The sequence below is a fragment of the Terrapene carolina genome, unplaced genomic scaffold (genome assembly GCF_002925995.2).
Source record: "Terrapene carolina triunguis isolate 2854851 unplaced genomic scaffold, T_m_triunguis-2.0 Scaffold42, whole genome shotgun sequence".
Taxonomy (NCBI): Eukaryota; Metazoa; Chordata; order Testudines; family Emydidae; genus Terrapene; species Terrapene triunguis.
In genome coordinates this window covers 19,047,819-19,073,843 of record NW_020664393.1, presented here as the reverse complement: position 1 = coordinate 19,073,843, position 26,025 = coordinate 19,047,819, and the positions used below count along the sequence as shown (strand labels likewise).

Genomic DNA, 26,025 nt, shown 5'->3' with positions numbered 1-26,025 from the left:
TAACGATTAAAAAAATTAATCGTGATTAATTGTAGTTTTAATAGCACTTTTAAACAATAGTATACCAGTTGAAATTTATTAAATATTTTGGATGTTTTTCTACATTTTCATATATATTGTATTCTGTGTTGCAATTGAAACCAAAGTGTATATTATTTTTTATTATAAATATCTGCACTGTAAAAATGATAAAATAAACAGTATTTTTCAATTCACCTCATACAAGTACTGTAGTATAATCTCTCTGTCGTGAAAGTGCAACTTACAAATGTAGATTTTTGTTTGTTTGTTATATAACTGCACTCAAAAACAAAACAATGTAAAATGTTAGAGCCTACAAGTCCACTCAGTCCTACTTCTTGTTCAGCCAATCGCTAAGACAAACAAGTTTGTTTACATTTATGGGAGATATACTGCCCTCTTATTTACAATGTCACCAGAAAGTGAGAACAGGCATTTGTATGACACTTTTGTAGCCGACATTACAAGGTATTCATGTGCCATATATTCTAACCATTTGTATGCCCCTTCGTGCTTCGGCCACCATTCCAGAGGACATGCTTCCATGCTGATGACACTCGTTAAAAAAAATATGCGTTAATTACATTTGTGACTGAACTCCTTGGGAGAGAATTGTATGTCCCCTGCTCTGTTTTACCCGCATTCTGCATATATTTCATGATATAGCAGTTTCGGATGATGACCCAGCACATGTTCATTTTAAGAACACTTTCACCGCAGATTTGAGAAAATGCAAAGAAGGTACCAATGTGAGATTTCTAAAGATAGCTACAGCACTCGACCCAAGGTTTAAGAATCTGAAGTGCCTTCCAAAATCTGAGAGGGACAATGCTTGCGGAGCATGCTTTCAGAAGTCTTAAAAGAGCAGCAATCCGATGCGGAAACTACAGAACCCGAACCACCAAAAAAGAAAATCAACCTTCTGCTGGTGGCATCTGACTCAGATGATGAAAATGAACATGCGTCGGTCCGCACTGCTTTGGATTGTTATCGAGCAGAACCCGTCATCAGCATGGACACATGCCCCCTGGAATGGTGGTTGAAGCATGAAGGGACATATGAATCTTTAGTGCATCGGGCACATAAATATGTTGCGACGCCGGTTACAACAGTGCCATGCGAATGCGTGTTCTCACTTTCAGGTGACATTGTAAATAAGAAGCGGGCAGCTTTATCTCCTGTAAATGTAAACAAACTTGTTTGTCTGAGCGATTGGCTGAACAAGACGACAGACTGAGTGGTCTTGCAGGCTCTAAAATTTTACATTATTTTATTTTTGAATTCCTTTTTTTTTTTTTTTTTACATAATTCTACATTTGTAAGTTCAACTTTCATTATAAAGAGATTGCACTACAGTATTTGTACTGGTGAATTTAAAAATACTATTTCTTTTGTTTTTTTACAGTGCAAATATTTGTAATAAAAAATAAATATAAAGTGAGCACTGTACGCTTTATATTTTGTGTTATAATTGAAATTAATATATTTCAAAATGTAGAAAACATCCAACAATATTTAAATAAATGGTATTCTATTATTGTTTAACAATGCGATTAATTGTGATTAATCTTTTAAATCGCTTGACAGCCCTAGTTTCTGTATGAACCCAGGGAGAGATATTCGCTGTCCTGAAAAAACTTGCATTCTAATTTGAAACAAGCCACAACAATAGAAGGGCAAGAGGAAGATGAGTGGTAATGAGTTCATATGATTGCAGAGGCCAGGTACATGCACAACTTGATGGTTCCAAATCATTTTTTATTTTTAATCTCTATGAATAAAATAATTCTCAACCATCCCAGAGTACCTCACAATCTAGAGATCATCAATTGTTCAGTTCCTTGTAAGCTTCATAGCAGGGGGGCGTCTCAGACAAATTTGAAAGTGCTAAGGATAGTGGCTTAATGGAACCAGTATCGGGAGAGTATGCAGGGTGGTGGTAGGGAGAAGCAAAACCACTTTTCTGACTGAAAAAAAATCAAGGGCTTGTTTTGAACAGTCCTAGAATCAATACAGCTGAGCTTGAATGGTAAATTCGGCATGAAAATATCCCTCTAAGAAGGGGAGTCCTTCCCTGCTGCAGAGGAAGTTACTTTTGCAGCTTTAGAGAATTGCATGCTGAGCATGTGCAGCTGTTTTACACTAAGCCTGTAAAGTAGACATCTGAGGACAGTTGCTGTGCATGCTATGTGATGAAATAACTGTGAGTGTGCAGAGCCAGAGGGCACTTTGTATGGTGTGCAGAAGAGAACTCAGGTTATGAGCTCAACGTGCCTTCTGTGGCTGCAGAGAAAGACTCCCTCCTGCAGAACCCCCAGCTTAAATATACCACTTAGTGTGATACATGATTGCTGAAGTTCTATTTCTAACTCGTCATTTATCACAGGCATTTTAGCAGCAGCAGAACTGGGAAGGTGCCTGTACTAGAGAGAGGAGTACACATTCCTGTGAGATGTGTACTTAAGTGGCAGAAATAAATATGCAATACACATTGTATTTGAGTAATAGTAAGTACGTGAACATGTACATTATTATAGCACATTCACCAAAGGGAGCAGGAATTAAGGTTGTGTGGTATTTTCTGTCTAAGTGCTTAACTGTGCACCCTTAATTGATGGAGCTGTATTATACATTCTTAGCAGGACAATAGTTACCTTCTGTGCTCCCCTCAGTTTGCTCTTGCATGTACTTTTCAATCATCTGATGGATTGAGAACCAGTGCTTTGTGGATTTTTCTGTGTGCCGCTTCATAGTATTGTCCAGACTAACCGACCAGCAGCTGGAAACAGGTGGGGGAGGGAAAGCAAGGTAATTATTTATATACTTAAGACTCTGAAGTAAGGTGAACATTTGTTATTCCTTATCTCTGTCAAAATTAGGATTATTTTCAAGCAGAAAACTGAGTGTGTAAGTAAGAGATTACATAACCGGGAAAACTAACGACTTAAGTTCACAACTTAAGTTCACTACCACCTGAAGAACAACCAATGCCACCACTGGCATCAGGGCTTAGGTATTTTGCCAGTCAGGGCTGAAAATATTTTTTGACCACCCTGTTCCCCAGAATGGCTGAGCAAACACCAAACGACCCCCAACCGACAACAATGTGGCACTCAAGGCAACAACCCTGACTAGCATGGTGGCAGACAACAGGAAAACATGATCCACATTCAGTCTTCTGAAGATACTGCATTAAAACTAAGAGCTTAAGATATGGAGACAATGGTGCATGACACTCAAGAAAGAAATGACGAACAGTAGGGAACTGACTATTCTTACTTTAACTCCAGTCTACGCCACTGGATGATCAACTGAGTGACCAAATCAAGATGTCTCCGCAAAGACAAAGCTCGACTTGCATTCTCCTCCCAGTCCTGAAAGAGAGAAATTCCACTTTATGGAAGATGAGAATTCGCACGAGAGGAAGAGGCATTAAGCATGACAGAATATTCCCCCTCCCTTACCACACAGGCTCATGTCCCATGTATTTGTGACCAGCACTGGATTTCACAAAAAGCTCTATGTTGGTTTTATTATAGTACCAACACTTAGGTCACTGTCTCTTGCCACAGCCAACGATTTTACCTGCAGGTGAGCTATTAACTTGAGAAATTAAAATGGTTTCCTTTCGCCTCTTACCTGTGACTTTGCAAGCAGAATCTCTAAGCCATTCAGGAACTTTGAGAGAGGACTGGAGAGTGGGAAGCTACGGATTCTGTCCATCACAACCAATAGCTGCAACAAGAAATACATAAGTGACAGATGGAGTTTCCAACTCAGAGTAGTTGGTCAACCCACATGCAACACTTGAGTTTGAGCTAATCTACATTCAAACGACATGAGTGCTCCCCTTCTTTGGAAAAGAGAAAACCTTTTTATTTTAAAATGGCCTCTCCATTTTAGGATTTAGACCAGCGAAAGCCAATATTACACAACACATAAAAGCATCACACACGGCCCAAATATAAGAGCTTCAGCCAACATTAGTGCTTATGGCACTTTGCATCACTCTTCAGTGAACAGAATGGACTAGCTCCAGAGGGAGTCGCATCAAATCCTACCAAAGTGAAGCATTAGAGAAAGGAGAAGACCCTCACTGTTGAATAGAAGTTACTCTGGAAAACCTGGAGCCTTAAATGAACTTATAATGAAAAAACATTGTCTTACAAGTCATTAGAATGAACTTTGAGAGTTTGGGATCTGTAAAACACAGCATATTACCTTTACATTTGAATTGAAGATAGCACATGTGTTTACATGAGCAAACTTATCAACGTTATGCAACTGGATCATGTTGCTGACAGGTAGCTAACAAGCTACAAAATTATCTTAATTTACAAGGATATTACTATATTACTGTAAAATAATTATTTCATAATAACTAGATAATTAGATTCTGATGTGTATATACAAACACACACACTGGGGTGCACTACACAGACACCCCCGCCTACACCCGTTTACCTTGAAAGTTTACTGTAATGCTCTCACCTGCATGAGTGCAGGGTGTTCAGGCCATTCTTGCAGTAACCTGTTTACTTCTTTAGTGAAGTTATCAAGTACAGGCTGGCATTGTCGAACTTGCTGAATATTTGGGTGCTGGTAAAAGTCATACGGGCCATCTTGTTGTATGATGAGATCTGAAGTCACTTCCTCAAAAAGTGTATTGTGGAGAAGTGTGCCAACTAAAAGCTGGCTGCCAAGAAGATAATCATTCATTTCAGCACCTATGAAGCCAAAAAGGAAGAACTCATACATTCTGTGATCACTTTTTCATTCACCAGAAACCTACATGTTTCTTTGTATGCCTAGAACATTATTCAAAACCTTAAGACATTGTATATTTTTCAAGTATGAGAATGTTTAAAGTATGAAGCAATGAAGTGTGAATGCAGAAGGAAAAGGCTTAAAAATTCAGGTCGGTTGTTTTACCAGATCTCTGAACAGCAATAAGTTAGCCTGATCTACAGCATGCTCCAAAAATGGTTTGTGGTTGAATGGACAGAGTGGCAGGTAAGTAAGCAGTTCTACTCTGAGAAGTGATTAAGATCATATCCTGGAGAGTCATGTATTATTGTTATAATTATTTCCATATCAAACATGTTCAATTTGCAAGTAAAGACCATGTCCTCCCCCCCCCCCACTTTATTTCTAGCCCCGCAAACTCAGTTTAGGAAAGGAAAAATCAAGCTAGGTTTTCTTTCTTCCTTCCTCTGGTAATTAAAGGCTTTCCAATCCAAATTAAACCCACAGGGAAATCTGTGAAACCCCACTGTCTTTAACAGGGCTACACAGATGCAAGAGATTGGAATGTCAACAGTTCTGAATCACAGAAGGAATAGGATCCAGCTCACTCTTTCTAATTGGCTCCACGTGGCTGAAATGTGGAATGAAAAAAGGCTGTAAAAATCTGACAAAGAATTCAGAAGATATGATTCTGAATACACACAGGGAACAGGTCTATTAGAAGGTGCCATTTTTAAGTGATCACTTTTCAGGGCAGAGGCATGGTTAGCATCTTAGACAATGCCAGGTAAACATTGGTCTAAAATAAAGTATATTTAATCTGAAACAACTGCAGGTAAAGCTTAAGCATGAACAACAACCTTAAGAATTAAAACGGTATGCCTGAAGTACGACTAACAGCCTTACCTATCAAGGGATAGAAATGTGCCACTAGAGAAGCACCAGTCTGATAGCAGGAAAGAAATGCACTGAAATAATGTTTAGCTTGATGTGGGGGCAGGCTCTGTTGATACCACAGGGACCGTGCGAAGTTTAGGCACAACTGCTGATGAATCATCATCACTGTTTGCATTGAACTCTGGGATAAGAGAGTTATTTCAGTGGCTACTAAATCCTCTGAGTCATCTTCATTTTCCATTTTTTCCTCTAGACTTGCCTGAGCTGTGATATCTTCAAAGTCCTGTAAGTCACATTAAAATAATAGTTAACTTTACCCTGCCTGTATGCTACATTTACTATTTGTATTGTACTAGTGACCAAAGGCCCCCTGTGCTAGGCACAGGTAGCAATGTTTACCGTCCAATCTAAAAAAGAGACAAGTGACCATAACAATGGACTTGTCTTCACAGGGGCAGCAGGTCTAGACAAGACCCGCTAAATTGATGGAAGAGCGCTCTCCGATTGACCCCAGTACTCCTGCTCCCCAAGAAGAGTAAGGGAAGTCGACTGGAGAGCGTCTCCCGTTGACGCAGCACAGTGAAGACACCGGGGTAAGTCGACCTAAGCTACGTCAACTCCAGTGTGAAGACACGCCCAATGAGAGAGAAGAGGAAGAGAGAAACAGTGAGAACATAGTTACACAGGCTAGCTACATGCATAATCTGGTGACTTCAAACAATTTCTTTTAAGAGGGGAAATAGGAGGTATTCTCTTTGGCAGACTCTTCAGCTTCAGCAGGTTTTACCAGATCACCATCAAGTTCTAGCATCTTACTATTGCATGATAAGTGTTCTTACTACATTTAGGAACTGCCTATAAAGTTTATTCATCTGAACAACAGTAGACATTGGCTAAGTCTACACTACAGCCTATGTCGGCATAACTTATGTCGCTCAGAATTATGTGTTATTATGCGAATAAATCAGCCCCCAAAGCAACATAAGTTACACTGACATAAGCTTCTCCAGCCAACGGAGTTTCTGATGTTCATGGAGGTGGTTTTATTATGTTGACAGGAGAGCTCTCTCCTGTCGGCACACAGCATCTTCACCAGACGCACTGCAGCAGCACAGCTGAATCAGTACAGCTGTGCCGCTGCAGCGCTGAATGTGTAGACATGGCCATTAAATCCAAAGATGACTGTCCACAAACTAAAAAGAACAAAATATTTTAACAGTACACACAGAGTGCACCATTATCTCAAAATCCTTCCCACATTCTTCTCCTGGAGAAGAGAGAAACTGATTCATTTCTCCCTATGAAAGAAGTTAGTTTTTTAAAACTGTACAATGCATCTTTCCATAAAGTATTATTCTTCTACCTTCTCATATAGAGGGAATCTCCTCCTAAATTCTCTCTCTTCCTCCTCTTCCTCACTTCGCCCCGTTCCATGGCTCTTACTCCTGTATCTGTACAGACGGCTTTCTTGCTCCTCCTGCTCCTGGGTGCAGCGCTCCTGTTCATCCCATTCGTTTATAATTGCCTGAGAAACCAGAAAACTGTGAGAATTCTTCAGAAATTATAACACACACACACAAACCCCACTTGCCTCAGCACTGAGGCAATTTCTTTGTTTTTCACAGTATGCAATATTATTACGTGTGTCCAGGGCTGGCTCCAGGCACCAGCGAAGGAAGCAGGTGCCTGGGGCGGCCAAAAGAAAGAGGTGGCAGTCCGTCCGTTGTTGGGGCGGCATGTCCCGGTCCGCGGTGGCAATTCGGCGGCGGCAGATCCTTCACTCACTCTCTTCCTCTTCGGTGGCACTTTGGCGGCAGCTCAAGGGGGTTTTTCTTTTTTTTTTTTTTCCCTTCACTGCTTGGGGCAGCAAAAAAGCTGGAGCCGGCCCTGCGTGTGTCCAAACCATGCTGAGTGAACACTGCAGTAACATTTCACTTGTAAATTCCTGGAACACCACACCTATGACAACTGTATGAAAAAGATCATGCAAATATGGGCCAAATCCTATAGTTAGGGCCCTACCAAATTCACCGCCATGAAAAACATGTCACAGGCCATAAAAAAAATCGGCCCCCCCTCCATGAAATCTAGCTATTGGAGGGGCAGGGCAGGGCAGGGCTGGGGGCGCCCCAGCCGGGGGCTCCTACCCTGCCCCGGACTCCAGCTGCTAGTCACGGCTAGGCTGGGGAGGGATAGGACTTACTCTTCCCCTGCTCCGCCGGGGTGGGTAGATCAGAGCCACCTCCAGAAGCAGTGCAGAAGTGAGGGTGTACCACTCTGCTCTGAAACAGCCCCGGAGTTTCCTGCAGCTGGGGGAGGTATCTGGAGGTGGGTCTGATCTCCCCAGGAGAGCAGCCGTGCAGGAGAAAAGCAAGTTCTGTTCCTCCCCATCCTGGCCAGGAGTCGGGCTTGTGGCTTTCGCCCCACAGCTTCTATCGGGGCTCAAGGCGCCCAGGCTTGCGGCTTAAACTCCAGCAACTCCTGCCAGGGCTCCCACCCTGCGGCTTCTGCCAGGGCTTGGGGCATCCATTTTTCCAGGGGGTCCTCAAATTGGCCAGGGCCCATGGGCCCATGCGCTAATCCTCCGCTGGCCAGGACTAGCAGCTAGAAGCCTCCAGCTAGAGCACTCCCAGCAGCATGGGGGAGATCGGACCCACCTCCACGAGCCTCCTCTGGCTGCAGGAAGCTCTGCGGCTCTGAAGGCAGCACAGCAGTGAGGATGGCAATCCCACGACCCTCCTACAACAGTTTTGCAAGCCCCCCAGTCCAACCCCATTTGGGTCAGGACTCCCACGATTACAACACAGTGAAATTTCAAATGTGAACATCTGAAAACGTGAAATTGACTTATTTTCAAATCCTGTGGCTATGAAATTGACCAGAATGGACCGTGAATTTGGTAGCACCCTACCTATAGTCCTTAATGAATCCCTTTTCAGAGGAAACCCCTCCTCTCCCCCCCCCCCCTGAAATGAAAGGTAGTTTTTCATGGAGTAAGTTTGGTAGGATTTGGTTTTATGTCTGAATATATCTGAACCATAGTGAATTAAACATAATTACCATTTTTAATTCTATGAAAAAATTGCTACTGTTGCTTTTGACAGAGTACTCTGGAAGGTTACTCTGGTTCAGCAGGAGAGACCCATATCTAGGCATCACTGTTGAAAGCAAAGCTACACTGTGCCTCTGGCATTTGGCTTTTAGAAATATTTATTCCATTTAATCAGGAGACTTTACCTGACACAGATGCCTGAAAAGCTGCAGAGATTTCTGGTCCAGCTCTCCCTTTGACAATACATGGCATCGAAGATACAATAAGGCATTCACTAGCAGCTGTTCCTGAGTCGGGTATGAACTCTGAACCCCTTCATCAAACTCTCCTTCAGAGCGTTTCAGAGATAACTTTTTAAGGCCACAGAGGATGTTCATAGATTGCACTGAGCATAAAGTATCCGCATGTGCAAGGTAAGTGGGGAAGGTGGGACCAACAGAAGGAAATGCCAACAAAGAAGTAATAAGGGTGTCAAGTTTGGCTGGATAGACAATACTGTTGAGTGTTGTATAAACTTCAGAGGCCACTAGTCTCATGCCATGCTGCAGCTGTAAAATGGCAGCTTGCAGTGGGGTGACAGCATCAGGGTACAAAGCATATTCTTCTGCCAAGTGTTTTCTAAATTGATGGTGAGATTGCTGCCAGGATGCTTCTTCGTTTAGCATGTTCTGTGCTGCCTGGAGCGACTTGGGCCTATTTCCACGAAGGAACTGTAGAAGGCGGGCTAAGAGATCCTGGACTGTGGAAATTTGTGCAATGCTGGTGACATATTGGTGAACCTCCTGATATAAGCAGTCATATGGGGGGACTTGGGGTCTGAAGGCCTGTTTTCTGGAAAGATTTCCTATTTGTTCCTTCAGCTGTTGAATTCTTTGGCGTAGAAATCTATTAGGAAATAAAAATATTGACCAATTTTAGAAGCATATTATAAACATAAGTATTCCATTAGGGTGCACAATAAGACTACAGTATATGTATCACCTATGCAATGCGATATTTCCTAACAGACAGCACTACTGAAAGTGCCTTATGAAGCTCAGCCATTTAGAACTGGCTCTAATTCTAACTTCTAATAACGAATTGTCAAAGCAATCTGCATGTGCTGAAATGAAATCAGGAACTCTTGTTAACAGTGGAAGATTGTGAACAACGATTGCATGCTGGAGTTTGATCCAATCTCTTGTGTACAGAAGGCTCCAAAACAGTACAAAAGGAGAGTTGCCTCTTGCCCATTAAAATTTCTTCCCCAGTTCCTCAGCTTAAGAAATACAAATTCAAGGAGTATCAGAGTGCTTCACACCAGTATAAAGGTTCCTCATACTGGCATAGCTTATTCCTCTTCCCATATAGAGGTATACGGCATCTTTATATTGGTATAACTGCATCCACACTTGGGGGTTGTACTACTTAAATTATACCAGTGTAGTTAAAGACATACCCTAAGGGCATGTCTAGACATAAGTTGTATGTCTACACTCCATCTGGGAAGCGTGATTCCTAGTGTGGGTAGACAGACTTGTGTTAGCTTGCAGTGTGGACGTTGCAATATGGGTGGCAGCTTGGGCCAGCCATCTGAGCTTGGCCCCCGGGGGGTTGGATGGGCTCAGACACTTATTTTTAGCATGCTAGTTTGAACTGAGCTAGTGCAAGTCTGCTGGGAATCATACCTCCCAGACACAGTGACCCACCATGAGCGATCACCAGCGTAAGTCAGGCATTTGTGCTCCACTAAATAGTTTCTCTACGTGCCTTTACTATCCTGATATGCAAGTCTTTGTCCCGGAATCAACTATACCAGAGATCTCCAAACGTGGGGCACGCCTCCCTAGGAGGGCACGGAGGAACGTTTGGGGGGGTTGGTGGGGTGGGAGGGGGCAGTGGGCCAGCCCTCAAGGGGGGCGGGGAGGGAATACCACCCAGCCCCATCCCAACTGCAGCTCTGCTCCAGCCCCGCCCCCAGCCGTGGCCCCGACTCCGCACTCGGACAGGGGCCGGCTGCCAGTCCCCACCACGGCCCAGCTGTGGCTCCGATCTTGCCCCGTCTCATTCCCTGGCCGTGGCTTTGTTCCCAGCCTTGCTCCCGGCCCCAGAACCACCCCCAGCTACGGCCCCAGCCTCAAGCCCCTTACCCCTGTCCATGTCCCATCCCGGGAGCAACAGCCCCACTCCTGGCCCCAGCTCAGGGGGGAGGTGGGGGAGGGGGAAGAGGGCAAGGCGGGGTGAGGGGGGACATGACCCTTGAAAGTTTGGGGACCACTGAACTATACAAACAAAAAATTATTTCTAAAAAAGCAATACAAACAACATTACACAATGCAATGGAAGAAATCCAAACCACGTAAGCAGGTGAGACTCCCAAAGAATATCGCTGGCCTCTCCCAATCATCAACAAAATAGTTAAGTTCTTCTCCCATTACCTGATATGGGGATGAGTGAAACTGATAATTGCTTCATCCTCAAGATCTTTTCCTGTATGTAATTGCGCTGACAGATTCAGTGTCTTCCATTTACATTGCAGGTGGTGTAACTAGTAAAAAACAATTTAAACAATTTTATGGTTTTCTTTTAGGTAGCACACAAAGTACACCTTCCAGGAGATTTAAGAAAACATGACTGAATAATCTAATAATGATACTATAATATGGAGCTCATGCTTTTGCAGCATTCACCTGTGTATAATTAAAATTAATTTCAGCCACAAATGCTATGTATTCCAAAGTAGGAGTCAGCTTTAAAAAAGGGATAGAAACGCCACACTCACCTCCTCCTTGGCATACTTGAGTTTGTATTCTCTTTTCACTGCAGGATCAAACCTAGTCTGTGGAAGCCAAACCTGGATCTGCACCAAACCCATATTCACCCAGAGGCTACCTTGCCGAGCTGTCTCTGATAGGTCCTGAATTCCTTCTCCTTCCCCAAAGAACTGTTGCAAGCAGGTCAGCAAGAGACAGAGGACTTCTTTTGGCAGTATCTCCTGACCAGCGACATCCTTAAGTACTTTGAGAATGTACTGAAAAGCCACAGGGTCCTTGGAGGAGAGTTTATCACAACTCTGTGAATATTCCTCTTGCAGGTCTACTGGAACCAGATCCTTCAGAGCCAAGAGCTGTCGACATAACATTACATCTTGGATTCTGGAATCTGTACACCTGAAGGAATAAGAATAAAAAGATATTGGCATCCTGGGGAGTACAAGGTTCTGTAATATTGCTGGTTTAGGTAAAAGATGTGTAGAGGAAGGACCTCAATAGTACCTAAATTCTGCCATGGAAGAAACAGGCATGTTGGTCCACAAAACTGTGTTGACTTCTTGAAGCTGTTGTGCTCTCTCCATCCACTCTCCCAATATCACATGGGATGACGACAGAACAGGAAGGCCACTCGCATCCCACTGGCTTGTCTTGCTGCTGCTAGTTAGAATTTCGAAGAGGCACTTTGAGAAAACTGCTCGGTTCAAAATACCTGGGCCCTAAATTAAAAGATTAGGAGATATGTAGTGTTAATAGCATTTCCTCACTTATTTTAACATTACACAAAGGTAAGCTTTATGAAAGGCTTTTCACCAAAACTACAAGATAATTGCTCACTTCAGCAAAACTATTAGAAAAAAATCAAATGGTGGAGCATCTCCAGATTTTCACACACACACAGCACATTTTCACATTCACCTCTACCAGCTAACAAATATTGGGAGTGGAACAGCTTGTCTGGTCTATACTAGAGTTTTAAAACATGTTTATTTCTAAAACTTGTTAGCAAAATTATTTAAAAAATAGACATTTTATCTTAGTCTAGCTACCCAATTATGTCACAAAACACAAACCTTCATAAAACGGTACATAGGGGATTTAGGCATTTTCCTTTCCTCTGCACCAGGTAGCGGCTTCCAGGTTAACCAGTATTCCGGATCTGTGGTTACAGTACTGTGCCAGAAGAATTCTAATATGCTACTGACCAGATCTGACCACAGAAGAGACATTTCTTCATGGGATACCTAAAAGAGAGAGAGAAAAAAAATTAAAGTCTCCTAAGATAATTTACTGGCAGCGAAAGAAAATTATTATGCTTGAAACAAGAGAAAAAACACTGAATAGAATGTGTGAAATTCTTTTCTGATGGAGATATTATCACCTTTAGTCTTCTTTAGCATCATAGAGTATGGTTTACATCTCCTCTGAAAAAAACTATACTCCTACACAATAGCTTCCCACCAGGTGTCTGTGCCCAGCAGTAGCTTCCATTCTCTCCCTTCCCTGCGCACGCGCACATGCGCACGCACGCACACACACTGTTGTGAAGGATAACTTCACAGGCCAAGTTTTCCAAACATAACCTCTGTTGTGTGACTGTGCAACTTTGCACAATGGTGCACAGAGTTCCACAAGCCCAGAGAACAGATAAAGCCCTCTGACAATCTGGCCAAAGGTATTTGTTGAGAACTTGTTGGTGTATTGAAGCCCATGGGAGCTACATGCTTGTGTCACTGTTAAATTCTAACCAGTCAGAAGTGCTATAATCTATTTACCTACTATGTAGGCAAAATGACATACAAAAGTAGGCCACACAACGTTATTCCAGACTGCAGGATTTGGCAAAAAATGTTTTATATTATATATACACATTAGTCATAGAAATGAAGACAAGAGTTTTAGATCGATCTATCTACAAAGCAAAACCATTACATGTTGTCTTAATTTAAGTGGGCTACAGTAAGTCAACTGGTTGGTTGGTTTCCTTCAACGGTGTATCGTACCATTTTAATGGGAACAGTATCATACAGATGTACAGATTTTAATGCTAGACCTGAGATTGCTTTATAGGTCTGCCATTATATTGCTTTTGTGCTCACAACTTTTATTTGGCCTACCATTTCTCCCAAGTAATAAAATGTGTTGGAACTATTACTGTTGCAAACCTGTGAACTAGACACAGGAAGCATACTACAGACGCTCCCCGACTTACGCAAGCGTTCCGTTCCGGAATGCCTTGCGTAACTCGAATTTTGCGTAAGTCGGAAACATATACCTGACCATTATGCAAAACAAAACAAAAACAAACCACCAACAACCCTATTTCTAGCTTACGGAACTTTTTCCGTAAGTGCAGATTTGCGTAAGTCGGGGTTGCATAACCCGGGGGGCGTCTGTAGTATGTTACAGATATTAACACTCATTCATGGACGTTTGAACACAAACTTCTGCAAGCCTAAATTAAACTAAAACTTGTCCTTACCTTATCAAGATGTAACAAGTGCCACAGTCCATACAGATGTTGAGAGGCAGCTGGTGTCAGTTTAAGGCAAAAAGCTACATACTGACTTAGCTCTGAACACATGCGTACCTGTTGATTGCTGTTCTCCCTGTAGCTGAAGAAAAAAACTATCAACAAAAAACTTTGCTACATAGTATGCAACTTGAATGCACAACTGAATGAGAAAAAGTGATGTCTTGACTGTAGCAAAGAGGTGTGAAACAGGATATTCCTGGGTTCAAAATCAATTATGTGACACTTTTTCAATGAGACCATAAACAAGTCATTTAGAGGCAATTTCACCCATCTCGTTTTACTGTTCTTTTATAAAAACATGATCTTCACTGAAATCCTGACACTGTATTGAGTGCACCAGATTTTTTTTAAAGCTCCATTAGGGAAGCTACTCTATAAACCTCATTTTCTCTGCAATGCAATAATGCAGAGTTGCTTTCTTCTAAGAACTGGTAATTAGTCATAAAGCACACCTATATTTAGCCACTTGAAACAATGAAAATATTTACCGTATACACTCGTTCATAAACCGAATTTTTTTTGTAAAAAGGGAAGCATCAGAGAAGGGGGTCAGCTTATGAACGGGTATAGAGGGGGAGAGGTGGGACACAGCCCCTCCCCCCAACAGAGGGAGCAAGGAGAGGCAGCACAGCCAGCAGAGCCAGAAGGTAAGAGGCGGGGCCAGAGTCTCTCTGCTTCTGGCCACGCTGCTCTCCCCCCAGCCTCCGAAGCAGCTGCAGCTCCGGGGCTGGCAGGCTGCAGCTGTGCAGCTCAGCCCCGCTCCCCAGAGCAGGCTGCGGCCGCGCCACCTGGTCTGCAGGAGCAGCTCCAGACAGGTCAGAGACATCCTCCACTGGCCCTCCCCAGATAAGGTGGGGAGGGATGGGATGGGGAGAGTGTGGGGGTCCTGGGCTAGGGGTGAGGTCATGTAGGAGGTGGTCACAGGGGTTACTCCCCTGACTCCCAGCTTCTCCCCCCCAAAAAACTTTCCCCACCAGTTGCTGTCCCGGCCTGTCAGGGTAAGCAGCTGGCGCACTGGGACACTTTGTTTACTTAGGTTTACCTCCGTGCCTGTGGACGCTCGCGGTAAACAAACCATCTCGGCCCGCCAGTGGCTTATCCTAATGGCCCGGAGCCAAAGTTTGCTGCCCCCTGAATTATAGGGTCGGCTTATGAACAGGTTATAAAAATTTTCCATTTTTACTTATCCATCTTGGAGGGGAGGGGTCAGCTTATAAACAAACAAGCTTATGATCGAGTATATACGGTAATTTAATTCAAATGGCCAACTGTGTGTGTACATTTTACTTTTTTTTTTTCCTACTGTTTCTGTTTGCACAAATTGCACTTGTAGATATGTCCCTTTCGATGATGCTCATTGTGGTGTGTAGATCTCTTGCTTCTCAAGCTCTTATTGAACTTTTTGCAGGAGCTCAAGAATATGACCATGAAGGCTTGACAGAGGATTGAGAATTAAAGGACTAATAATCAGGCTTAGAAAAAAAAAAAAATTACTTCCTAGCAGGACTCTGTATAAAACCATGGGCTTTCTTTTGGTGCTGTCACAATCCAGTCTACTGTTAATAAAGATATTTCTGTTTATAGTCTAAATATATTATTCCAGGTGGCTTGAATAGCACAGTTATGCTATGCCTACATTGCAAACTGAGGGGGTGAGTCCCCTGCTCGTGAACACATACTTTCGCCAGCTCTCATCAAGCTAGTGCAAAAATAAATAGCAGTGTAGCTGTAGCGGAGGCACCGCTGAACCGTGCCTAGTACCTAGCTGCCTGAAACCAGTGGGTATGTACTTGGCACTGCTCAGCCATGCCTCTGTTGCTGCTACCAGGGCTACCACAGCTATGCTGCTATTTATACTCACGCTAGCTCAAAGACAGCGAGCACGAGTATATGTACCGGAGCAGGGAATCACCACCCCGGTCCCAGCTCATAATGTAGCCGTAGCCTTAGTATAATCACTTCGATAAAAATCCCATGTCTGCCCAAGAGCTGATGGGACGAAAGCTAGAAAATACTCGAGTTTAAACAACTCCTTAGACATTTCACTTTGGCTTTAGGTCCCAAGAAATGTGGTTTTGCATATAGATAAGAATGATATATGTTGACTTGTAAGCAAAAGGTAAGTAGCACACTGATCCTCATAATTTTGCACAACAGATTCTAAATTTCATTAAAAAAAAAAAAAAACCCTGCTCTTCCCTCACCTTCTTAGACAAGCCTTAGTTACACAATCTGCTGTCAGTTTGTACTGCCAGAGCACTGCCAAATACTCCATTGCGGGCCACAGCTGAATCCTACTACAGAGCTGGATTAATGAGGCAGAGTCCAACTGACTGGAGACAGTGTCTTCAGTACGAATCTCTTCTGGATGACCAGGCTTAACTCCTCCTGCTTTCAGGTGTGAACACTGTAAATTCACAAACGTCCTTAATTCACCTGTAAAATGGCGGATAAAAAGCACATGAATGCACATAAACACATATTTATCAATTAACAGTCCGAGCAGCAAATCTGAAAGGAACTGCTCATTCACACAGATACAAATGAGAAAGATAAATATTTCTGGATGAAATAAACATAAACTAGATGTTCTGACACTGTGCTTCTGACTGTACTTGACTGTCACATATAAGGCAAATTATTTACCTGGATTAACATCTTCTAAATGATTAGCTCTGAGAACCAGACCCTTGGCCCGCAGCAGTGCTTTCTTTATTTCCCATCCAGTGGCAGCAGTTTTCAGACAACAGATTTCGTCCTGCCATCTACTTTCTCCAAAGGCAGATCTCATCTCCAGGATGTCGAGTGCTTTGCAGAATTCTTTCAACTGAGCAACAGACTCCACCACCAGTCTATCCTGCAAATGTTTTAAAACACACAACAACAAGAAAAGATATTTAAACAATCAATAGTTTTTGTTTCAAAGGTTATAATGACATAATGAACATGATCAGTGGCCCACTAACATTGTGCTCATGCTTTCTAAATCAGAGTACTTACACATGCAAATGGTGTGCAACTTTATGCACAACTTAACACCAATTCTTAATGCTTCATCTCCCTTATGTGTTCAATCCAACATTACAAAGATGGATATGTTGAGATAACTGGCCAATGGATTAGTATTTAAGATTCAGTTTGTGTAAATTGGAAAAGGTAAAATAATTTTCACAACGTTTTAATACTTTTATTTAACACATTCATCTCTTGCTGATCGTCAGGCCTGTACCACGTGTTAACAATTGTATGACAGTGTGTTTACAAAGACATGCCTGGAACCATCCTCGCTGCATTGACATTAACTAGTTTACACTGTTAAGTCTTTCTACACCCTGCTTTGAAAATGTACCGTGGTGCTTTTCATATTAGCTCATTGCGCTAATGCATTAGCTGCTTATGGAAGTTTGGAAGGATGGACTCTCCTTCCCCAGGCAATCGAATACTAGTCAATAGAATGCAGAAAATGCCTCGTAATCTAACAACTGAAGAGGTAGCATCACCTGTTCAGTGGTTAGTGTTGCATCTCTCTCTAAAGAAGCTGGGTGGGGAACACTGGAGACAGCTGAAGGCAATTTTAAATGGCAGCTCTCTAAATCAGGGTTTCTTAAATTGGGTTGCCAGAAAGTGTCAAAGGGTCTCGTAGGAGGCTCAGTGAGGGGGAAGGAAGGCAGGGGGGAAAGGCTCTCACCGGTGGCAGGAAGTGGAGCGCCACGGCTGGGAGCTGGCGGAGTAGAGCGGGCTGGGGCCAGGCTGCTCCGCTTCCCGTCGCTGCTGGTGAGGGGGGAGGAGGGGGGAGAGAGGAGGATCCCTTCCCCCAAGTGACACGGCTGGGGCCAGGGCGAAGGAAGTGGAGCAGGCTGCTCCTGGCCCCCCGCTAACCCCCAGGCCACTCTGGGCCTGTGGGCCCCCCAAAGTGCCCCCCCTCAGCTCCTGCCTCCCAGACTCTGGGGGTGGGGGGTAGATCCTGGGGCCCCACACAGTCCCCCAGCAGGGGGGCTGTGTAGGGCACCCAAATGGTTAGGGACGGCCCTGCGCAGGGGCAGCTCCTTCAGCTCCAGTCCCCTGGGGCTGGCTGGGCTCAGCTTTCCGCTCCAGGCACTGTAACCTGGTGCATGGGATCCCAGTGCTGCTCAGGATTGGCCCAGTTGCCCCTTCATCATTATGACAAGGGGCCGGCCAGCCCAAATTTGGGTGGTGGTGCTGCAACCCTATGCGCCAAGTTGCAATGTCACTTTCACAAATTTGGCCCAGCCCCCATTACAAGGGCTGGGCCAACCTGAGCAGTGCTGTGATCCTGAAAGTTACAACACCCGGAGCGGGGAGTCAAGCCCAGACAGCCCCAGAGGACAGGCGCAGCAGAAGCCACCAATCTGGTACACAGAGAGTATTTATTTAATACTTATTTACTTATTATTACATTACTGTGTATATTATGTATTGTGATTAAGAAATATTTGGTAATCCACATGTTTTTTGTACTAAAGATATTTACAGGGTCGCACCAGGCCATCAAAGTTTACAAGGCCTGAACCCAAAAAGATTGAAAGAGACTGCAGGAATCCTGATAATTGAGTACTATCAGTGTGAATAGTTTGGGTATATGACCTATTCAAAAGGAAGTGAGGGTGAGGCAGAAATTAGACTGAATGAAGGCAGCCAAGTAGGAACCGGGGGTAAATTTTTTTTTAAAAGTACCCAACTTTCAAATCCCACTTTCAAACATGATGTTGGCCCCAAGCCCAAATTTTTAGATGTATTTAGGCATTGCGTTGTAATGTGTAACTGATTTGGGAGCCTAAGTCTTATTTTCAAAAGGAATGTAGGTGCCTAAACCAGTTACACGTGGCACAGAGGAGCAGTGCCTAACTACCTTTAAAAATCTGGGCCCAAGAGCCAGATTGTAAATCTAAAGATATAGATAGATGCCTACCAGGATTGAAATCAATGGGAGTTAGACACATTAGGTACTTCTGAAAATCCCACCAAGCACCTACTTGAATCTTTAGGTGCCTTCGTGCCTAAATACCTTTTTGCCTTTCGAAAGCTAAGACCTACTGACTTTCAGTAAAGTTAGGCTCCTAAGTGCCTATGTCACTTCTGAAAAGGGGATTTAGGTTTATTTTTTAAGTTAATTCTTTCAGCAGTTTATCCTTTTATAGAAGGCCTGGAGGTAAAACTGTCAACTAGGCCGAACACTAAAATCTACCAACAATGGTTTGGTTTGAAAATGCCTGGTGCAGTTCACACTGGGGGATGTACCTCCCTTGTTCTGCCTAGTCTGAAATTCACAAATATCCAGGACTACTTTACAGCAGAAATATCTCCATACTCATGCAACACCCTAAGCTGTTTGTTAAAGAACTGCTTCTCTGGACAACCCATCAACAACGTTGTTACTAATTTAGACAGCTGATACATTTCAGAAAGAAATTCATATAAAAAAAAAAAAGTTAAAATTAGCATTAGTCATTCTTATGAATCCAGGGAAATAAGAGTGTCCATTTGCTGGCTTGGGAAATGAGTATAATAGTACAAGACCCCTACAGAGATTTGCTGCAAGCCTTAAGGAATGTTTGTAATGTACTTCAACATCCTTGGAAGCAAGGTGCTATAGTTGTCCAAAACATTCTGTTACAAATGGAATAACGTACCTTGAAAGGAAGAGGTCTCCCAAGAGACTTCTGCAGCTTCTTTACACCAACAGAAATACCAGCAGGACTGGCCAAACAGCTCTGAATCTGCTGTGAAACAGACTGAATTTCCTTGGAAACCCTTCAAGTAGAAAGGAAATAAGTTTTCAAAAAGTTCAATAGGGTAAAGGCAAAAGGACATGCAATAAGAACAAGAAAGTTCCATTTTTTGGTGGAGTGTAGGAGAAAAAAGTGTGCTGGAAAAAATTACACACAGGTACATCTTCACTGAGGATAGGGCCAATGCTAAGAAACGTCAGAAGTTCTAAAACAAACTCATTCAGCTAGTACACTTGTGCTTGCAGTGAGAGTGGAACATAACAAACATCAAAACTTGTGCTTACAGAGTAAATGAATCTTATCAGTTTTAGCTGGTGTATTTTAAAAAGAACGCTAACGTAACTGTTTAATATGGCCACATATGTAGCAAAGAGGCCCCGGGGGGGGAAAGGGGGGGCCGCAACCCTTCCAATTAGTTGCATTATGCACGAGCTAAACAACCTACTTGTGCTGCTCGTGTCCAGTCAGCATCTGGGGAATTCTGTTGATTAAATGCTTCACAACCCAGTGCCAGTGAAGCGATAGGAGTGCCAAGCCTGGAGAATCCACCGTCAGAGTGTCAGATGCTGCCCAAAACCGGTCACGCCACAGCAAGCAGTAGAAGATCTATAGGCAAGTCAGGAAAGTTATAGCCTTCCCATCTCTGAAGCCTGGCATATTACAGTACATCTTGCATTGTAGTTGGGGCACTGATGTTCCTAACTCTGCTGCTCTCATAATTAGACAATATTATGTTTTAAATCAAGAGATTTGTCCTCAACTGGTTTACCTATGTGTTCTAAAAATATTAGCAACTGTAGAATCCATTGTTAACTGATCCCCATCAGTGTATGAAACAGAGCACCTAGCAAGATGGACCTCCTTCAAGGATTTTACAATCTAAATTAGATATGGACAATACAATTCAGACAACACACCAGATGAAGAAGGTATAGCTTTAAAGCAACACAGTTATTGCTGGGGATTGACTTTAAAAGGCTTTGTTGCAAGAGGCTTTAAAACAGAATCTAGATGGAGGGGGAAACTGTTTGGTACTTTATGGGAGAAGGAATTCCAAGTATACAAAGTGGCATGGAAAAAGGAGAGGGCAAGAGAGAGTGAAAGACACAAAGCCTATGTTAAAAGGGAGTTTGGGGGTGTTAAGTAAGTAGAAATGAGAACAGAGATGTAAGAAGAAATAGACTTGTTCAGGTATGAGAGAATGAGGAACCTGAACTTGATGTAGAAAGTGAGAAGAAGCCAATGAAGGGATTTGACGATGATCTATGTGGTGGGAAATTTTAACAAAAGCATTTTGAACTGTTTGAGGTGAAGGGAAGAGTTGATATAAAAGGAAATAATGAAAGTATGTTGAAAACCTACATGTTATCTTAGAACAGTGGTGTTTAACCTGTGGTCTGCAGATCCCTAGGGTCCGCAGACTATGCTTACGAATTCCAAAGGCGTCCGCACATCCATTTGAAATTTTTTAGGGGTCCGCAAATGAAAAAAGGTTGAAAACCACTGTTTTAGAATAAAGAGTGGTGGATAATGGACACAACAGTTTACTATAAATTTGCAGATCAGCTTAACCTCTTATACCTGACACTATACAAAAGATCACATTCCACATTCTAACCACAACCCTGCCATTTATTTCAGAGTCCATGGGACTAAAAATGGAGAAGCTCCTCCAGAATTCTGGATCCTAAATAACTATAGTAAGATCAATTTAAAAACTCTACTCACCTCATGCACATTGTCATCTGTTAAGGTCACTTGAGAAGACTTCACCCAGTGCAACATAAAGGCATCCCAAAGTTCAAAGAAAGCAGCAAGATTGGCCACAATAGCATGTGGAAGAGAGTTATAACTCCCTGGATCTTGATTTAAAGATTAGAACAAAAAAAGGGGTAAAAGTTATAATATTCCATCTACAAAAAGTAACACAGAAGAGTTAATCTCTGGCCACCATATCTCCTGGTTACTGCGGTCACCGCTTAAAAACTTCACAGTTTTGACTTGCGTAACTACATATTTCCTCAGTATCTGCAGCATTTCCTATTACTTCTAAGTAGGTAGGATAGGGAATACTGCAAATATGGAGGCAACAATGGTCAGTCAACTAAAGGCAATTGTGAAGTGAAAGTCATGTTGTGACCGACTTTCTTCTGAGGTGGAATTCAAACTGTAAACACATAAAATTGCAGGACTGAAACTAAGTTTTTCCTGATATAAAAAATCACTAGCCACAGATCCCCTCTCTCTCCCTTTATTACATGCAGTTTAATTTCTTCTCTGCTCGGGGAGTTAAATACATCCAGTGAGATCATGTGCCGCCAGAAGTGAAACAGTTTATGTGTATGTTACACTGGGAAAGTTCAGAAAGGGGAATTCTTCATATATAATCAATGATACTGTGACAAGAAATAAATTGTCCATTGGGGAAGTGACAGCATCACAGATCAAAAAGGTAAGACCTAGCAGATTTTAGCTACATAGACCCTCCTCTCTTTTCATTTGTCATTCTACTTCTCATCTGGCCGTCAAGTCAACTTATTGCAGTTTCTCAGTGATCCAGAAGGACAATGATCTTTAGACTACAGAACAAATGTAAGCTTTGATATTTAGTCAATTTTTGCCCATGCATTCTCTGGAAAAGCACAAACAAAATTACATTAAACCTGCTCAATGCAGCTGGCTCGGCAAAAATAAAGAATACATGATTAAAATTCTAGTAGGCAGAGTAAATGCCAATCTTTACTAACCCGATTTTACAAAATGATGATATTAAAATTATTTTATTAAATACAGCAACTTAGAGCTGGTCCACACTAACCCCCCACTTCGAACTAAGATACGCAACTTCAGCTATGTGAATAACGTAGCTGAAGTCGAAGTATCTTAGTTCGAACTTACCTCGGGTCCACACGCGGCAGGCAGGCTCCCCCGTCAACTCCGCGTACTCCTCTCGCGGAGCAGGAGTACCGGCGTCGACGGCGAGCACTTCCGGGATCGATTTATCGCGTCTAGACAAGACGCGATAAATCGATCCCAGAAGATCGATTGCTTACCACCGGACCTGGCGGTAAGTATAGACGTACCTTTAGAACTCTGTTTAAAATAAAACCACAATACTAGTGCCTAAAAGTTGCTGTATGAGACACTGATTGGTGTTTGTCATCAAGTCTTTCCACTTAAACTACAAACGCACACTGCTCCTGTTGCAAACCAAAAGGAAGAAGCTTTACTCCTCTCCAATTTCCACTAAACACCCTTTTTATAGTAGTTACCAATGAGGGCATGCAATGTCACTTTCTCTACACACATACATATTTATTTAGGAGAGAGAAATTATTCACACATTCTCTACTCTACTAGAGGGGCGGACCTACTCTACTAGAGTAACATTTTATATTGCTATAGCTCTGGTCTGCATGCGTTACATAAACGTATAAAACTTTCACACATACAATGGGCAGTATAAAATCATGCTTGGGGTAGCTGAGCTTTTATAACTGAATCCTATCGAACATAACTATTCTCTTCTTACTCATTAAACATATTATGCAGTAAAAGAAACAATGAGATCATCAGTCCTACCTTTATGGAACTCTAGAGACATTCTTAAGGCACTAGTTCTCAACTTTTTGCTAGTAATCAAGTTCTTCTCAATATAGCTCCTTTTTTCCCGGTCAAGAAATAATATTGCTCTGAATTAAAAACAACATAAAGGCGTTAGGAGAAGTCGGACATGACCAGCTGAAAAGCCTCTATACCATATCAGGGAGGGCAGAGCATATTAGGAGATTTGATATCTTAGTACTAACTATCTGAAGTGAGAATCGAAGGTCTGAACAGTGACATGTCACATAGCTTAAATTTGGGCTGCAAAGGATGTTAAATTGAAAATTCAATTTTTAGACTTTTCCTGGAACACAAAAAATTATTTTTCTGTCTATTCACAGCTTAGACTGGATACCTCAAAAGGAAAGGTACTCCGCAATTATGCTGCAGAATCCATGCAACTATAGGTGATTATGTGGGAAGTTAGCATTTGCCAGGTGGCAAGAACCATCTTTTTACTCTGAACTCAGTTTGACTTTATAACTTGCCCATTCACCCCTTTTTATTTAAACGAAGAGCAACAGTGGCAGCCTAGTTCCTTCCCTTCCTACAAAAAGGTGTTTTGAGTCTGAAGTCAGTAGCATCACAGAACCACTCCCATGCTTTCTGCTTCTTCCCCTGGTTCTATTTTTTTGGGGGGAGTATTCCAGCACAACTGCTGCTAAACTACCATGTGCTCTTCCCCTATGCCATCAGCAGAGGGGCAGTCTCCAGCCTGTCCGTAACCCAAGAGCAAAAGCAGGGGCTGAAGATTTAGATTTTCAAATGTTATAGCCAAAAAAACCAAGCCTAGCGTTTTAGACCTTATCTGTCAAATTTTAAGCAAAATGCTCAGCAGGAACATTGGCAATAATCACAACAGCATTGGCTAGAATCACAATGTAAACTTCACAAGCCACCAGGCTTCCAATCTGCATTTTTCTTAACCCACCGGTTTGCTACAGACATCAGAAGGACAAAAAGCTGATCTGTGTGTTCCACTTCTGTGTCAAAGTTCATTGAATTTCTAATGATATTCAAAAACTGCATATTCCATCTTGGATCCAGCGGCATCACGTGTTCATCTGGTAAGGCAAGCAGTTACAGAGAAAGACAGTGTTTTGCCAAATAAAAATGGTATTGCTTTTTTTTCTCCATCCCTCCAAGAAATGATTAGGGATTTCCATAAATGTAATGAGAGAGACCACTAGCAGAACTGGGGTATCACTGACTGCAATGGACAATTTCAGCATGCAAATAAGACTCATGAGGTCAGCTATTCTTTCAACTATTTCTTAATTTTGGGGATGGGACAATTCTCCAGTGCAGCCATGTGAGAGGAAGAGAGGTACAGCGGGAAAGCCCCTTCCCACGTAGAAGGCAGCAGTAATTTGACTGTAGGCCATGGAAGCACAGTGATAGGTGTGAGGTGGTCACTGGTTAGGGCACCAGGTGGGCACTTCAGATACAGGTTCAGTTCCCTACTTCACCACAGACTTCCTGTGTCACCTTGGGCAGGTCACTTAGTGTCTGTGCCCCAGTCCCCATCTACAAACTAGGGATAACAGCAATTTCCAATGCTCCAGAAAGTTTTTGCCATCCCAACAGGCATGCCTTACTAAGGCATATTACTTCTAAGGAGGTGCACTTCCCGGCCTTGCCCTGCACAGCTCTAGATTAAAGCCATTTCCTTATCATTCTTTTGAAATCTATCCATTCCTTTGTCCGTGAATTCCTGTAAATGCCAAATGTTAACTGAGACACAAGGTGGGGTGAGGGAATATCTTTTATTGGACCAACTTCTGTTGGTGAGAGAGACAAGCTTTCGAGCCACACAGAGCTCTTCCTCAGGTGTGGGAAAGGTACTCAGATGCACAAATGACTGGGGGGGAGGGGGGGAGTGGAGGGGGGAGAGAAGAGGAGGAAGAGGAAGCAAAGGTACCTGTCATGTTTGGCTGTAGCAACTTGATCACATTACTGATTGCAGCAGAGTGGGGACTGGAGTAGAAACTATTCAGCGATGCAGCACCAGCTTCTAGTTGAGTGCGCACTGAATCTGTAGGTGAGAATAATAGTTAGGAGTGTTTAGCTTTGAAGGTACAAAGCATAGTTAGTCAACAAAAACACTCAAGATGTGCCAGCCAAAATCTCCTCTGCCCAGTTAAGGGTTGCCCTCTTTCTACACTAACTACAGATAGCAGATCAGTCTTTCAGAAGGCCCGTAACAGCGTGCACTGCAGCAATCTGATCTCAATATTACATCGCCTTCAAAAGGTATTTTGAGATTGATTGTCAAACAGATAAAGCAGTGTACGTGACAGTCACGACACAAGAAATCGACACATGGGAATTTCCATTTACGTCTACAATTTTTAGGGTCTGGTTTTCAAAAGTCAATGCAAGTTATGTATCTAACTCCCATGGATTTATTTATTATCCATCACTGATGTTTTCTACAGAATCTAACTTTCAAATAATTTTCTAGACATTTGCAATATTTTCTGGTTACAATTTCAGATTATTAATACACACACGGTTGTCTGGAGAAAAACAATAGCATTGAGAGAGTGAATCCCATCCATTGCAATGTGATATTAACGAATACTGGGATTTTCAAAGGCGCCTAAGGGAGTTAGATACCCAAATCCTATTGAGCATTTAATTCCCTTCAACTGGGATTTTCAAAGG

General features: G+C 42.6%; 1 protein-coding gene across 1 annotated transcript in view; it reads right to left on the bottom strand.

Moving 5' to 3' along the window:
* MDN1 (midasin AAA ATPase 1) overlaps positions 1–26,025 on the bottom strand; it is a 174,321-nt gene that overhangs the window by 38,131 nt on the left and 110,165 nt on the right. The window contains 20 exon segments of the mRNA XM_029911939.1: positions 2,676–2,800; positions 3,301–3,395; positions 3,661–3,756; positions 4,513–4,748; positions 5,674–5,947; positions 7,028–7,189; positions 8,902–9,601; positions 11,134–11,243; positions 11,478–11,865; positions 11,971–12,185; positions 12,540–12,710; positions 13,949–14,075; positions 16,207–16,438; positions 16,649–16,859; positions 19,654–19,774; positions 20,198–20,358; positions 21,481–21,614; positions 23,335–23,444; positions 24,290–24,422; positions 25,280–25,393. Coding sequence (XP_029767799.1) covers positions 2,676–2,800; positions 3,301–3,395; positions 3,661–3,756; positions 4,513–4,748; positions 5,674–5,947; positions 7,028–7,189; positions 8,902–9,601; positions 11,134–11,243; positions 11,478–11,865; positions 11,971–12,185; positions 12,540–12,710; positions 13,949–14,075; positions 16,207–16,438; positions 16,649–16,859; positions 19,654–19,774; positions 20,198–20,358; positions 21,481–21,614; positions 23,335–23,444; positions 24,290–24,422; positions 25,280–25,393 — 3,915 coding nt within the window.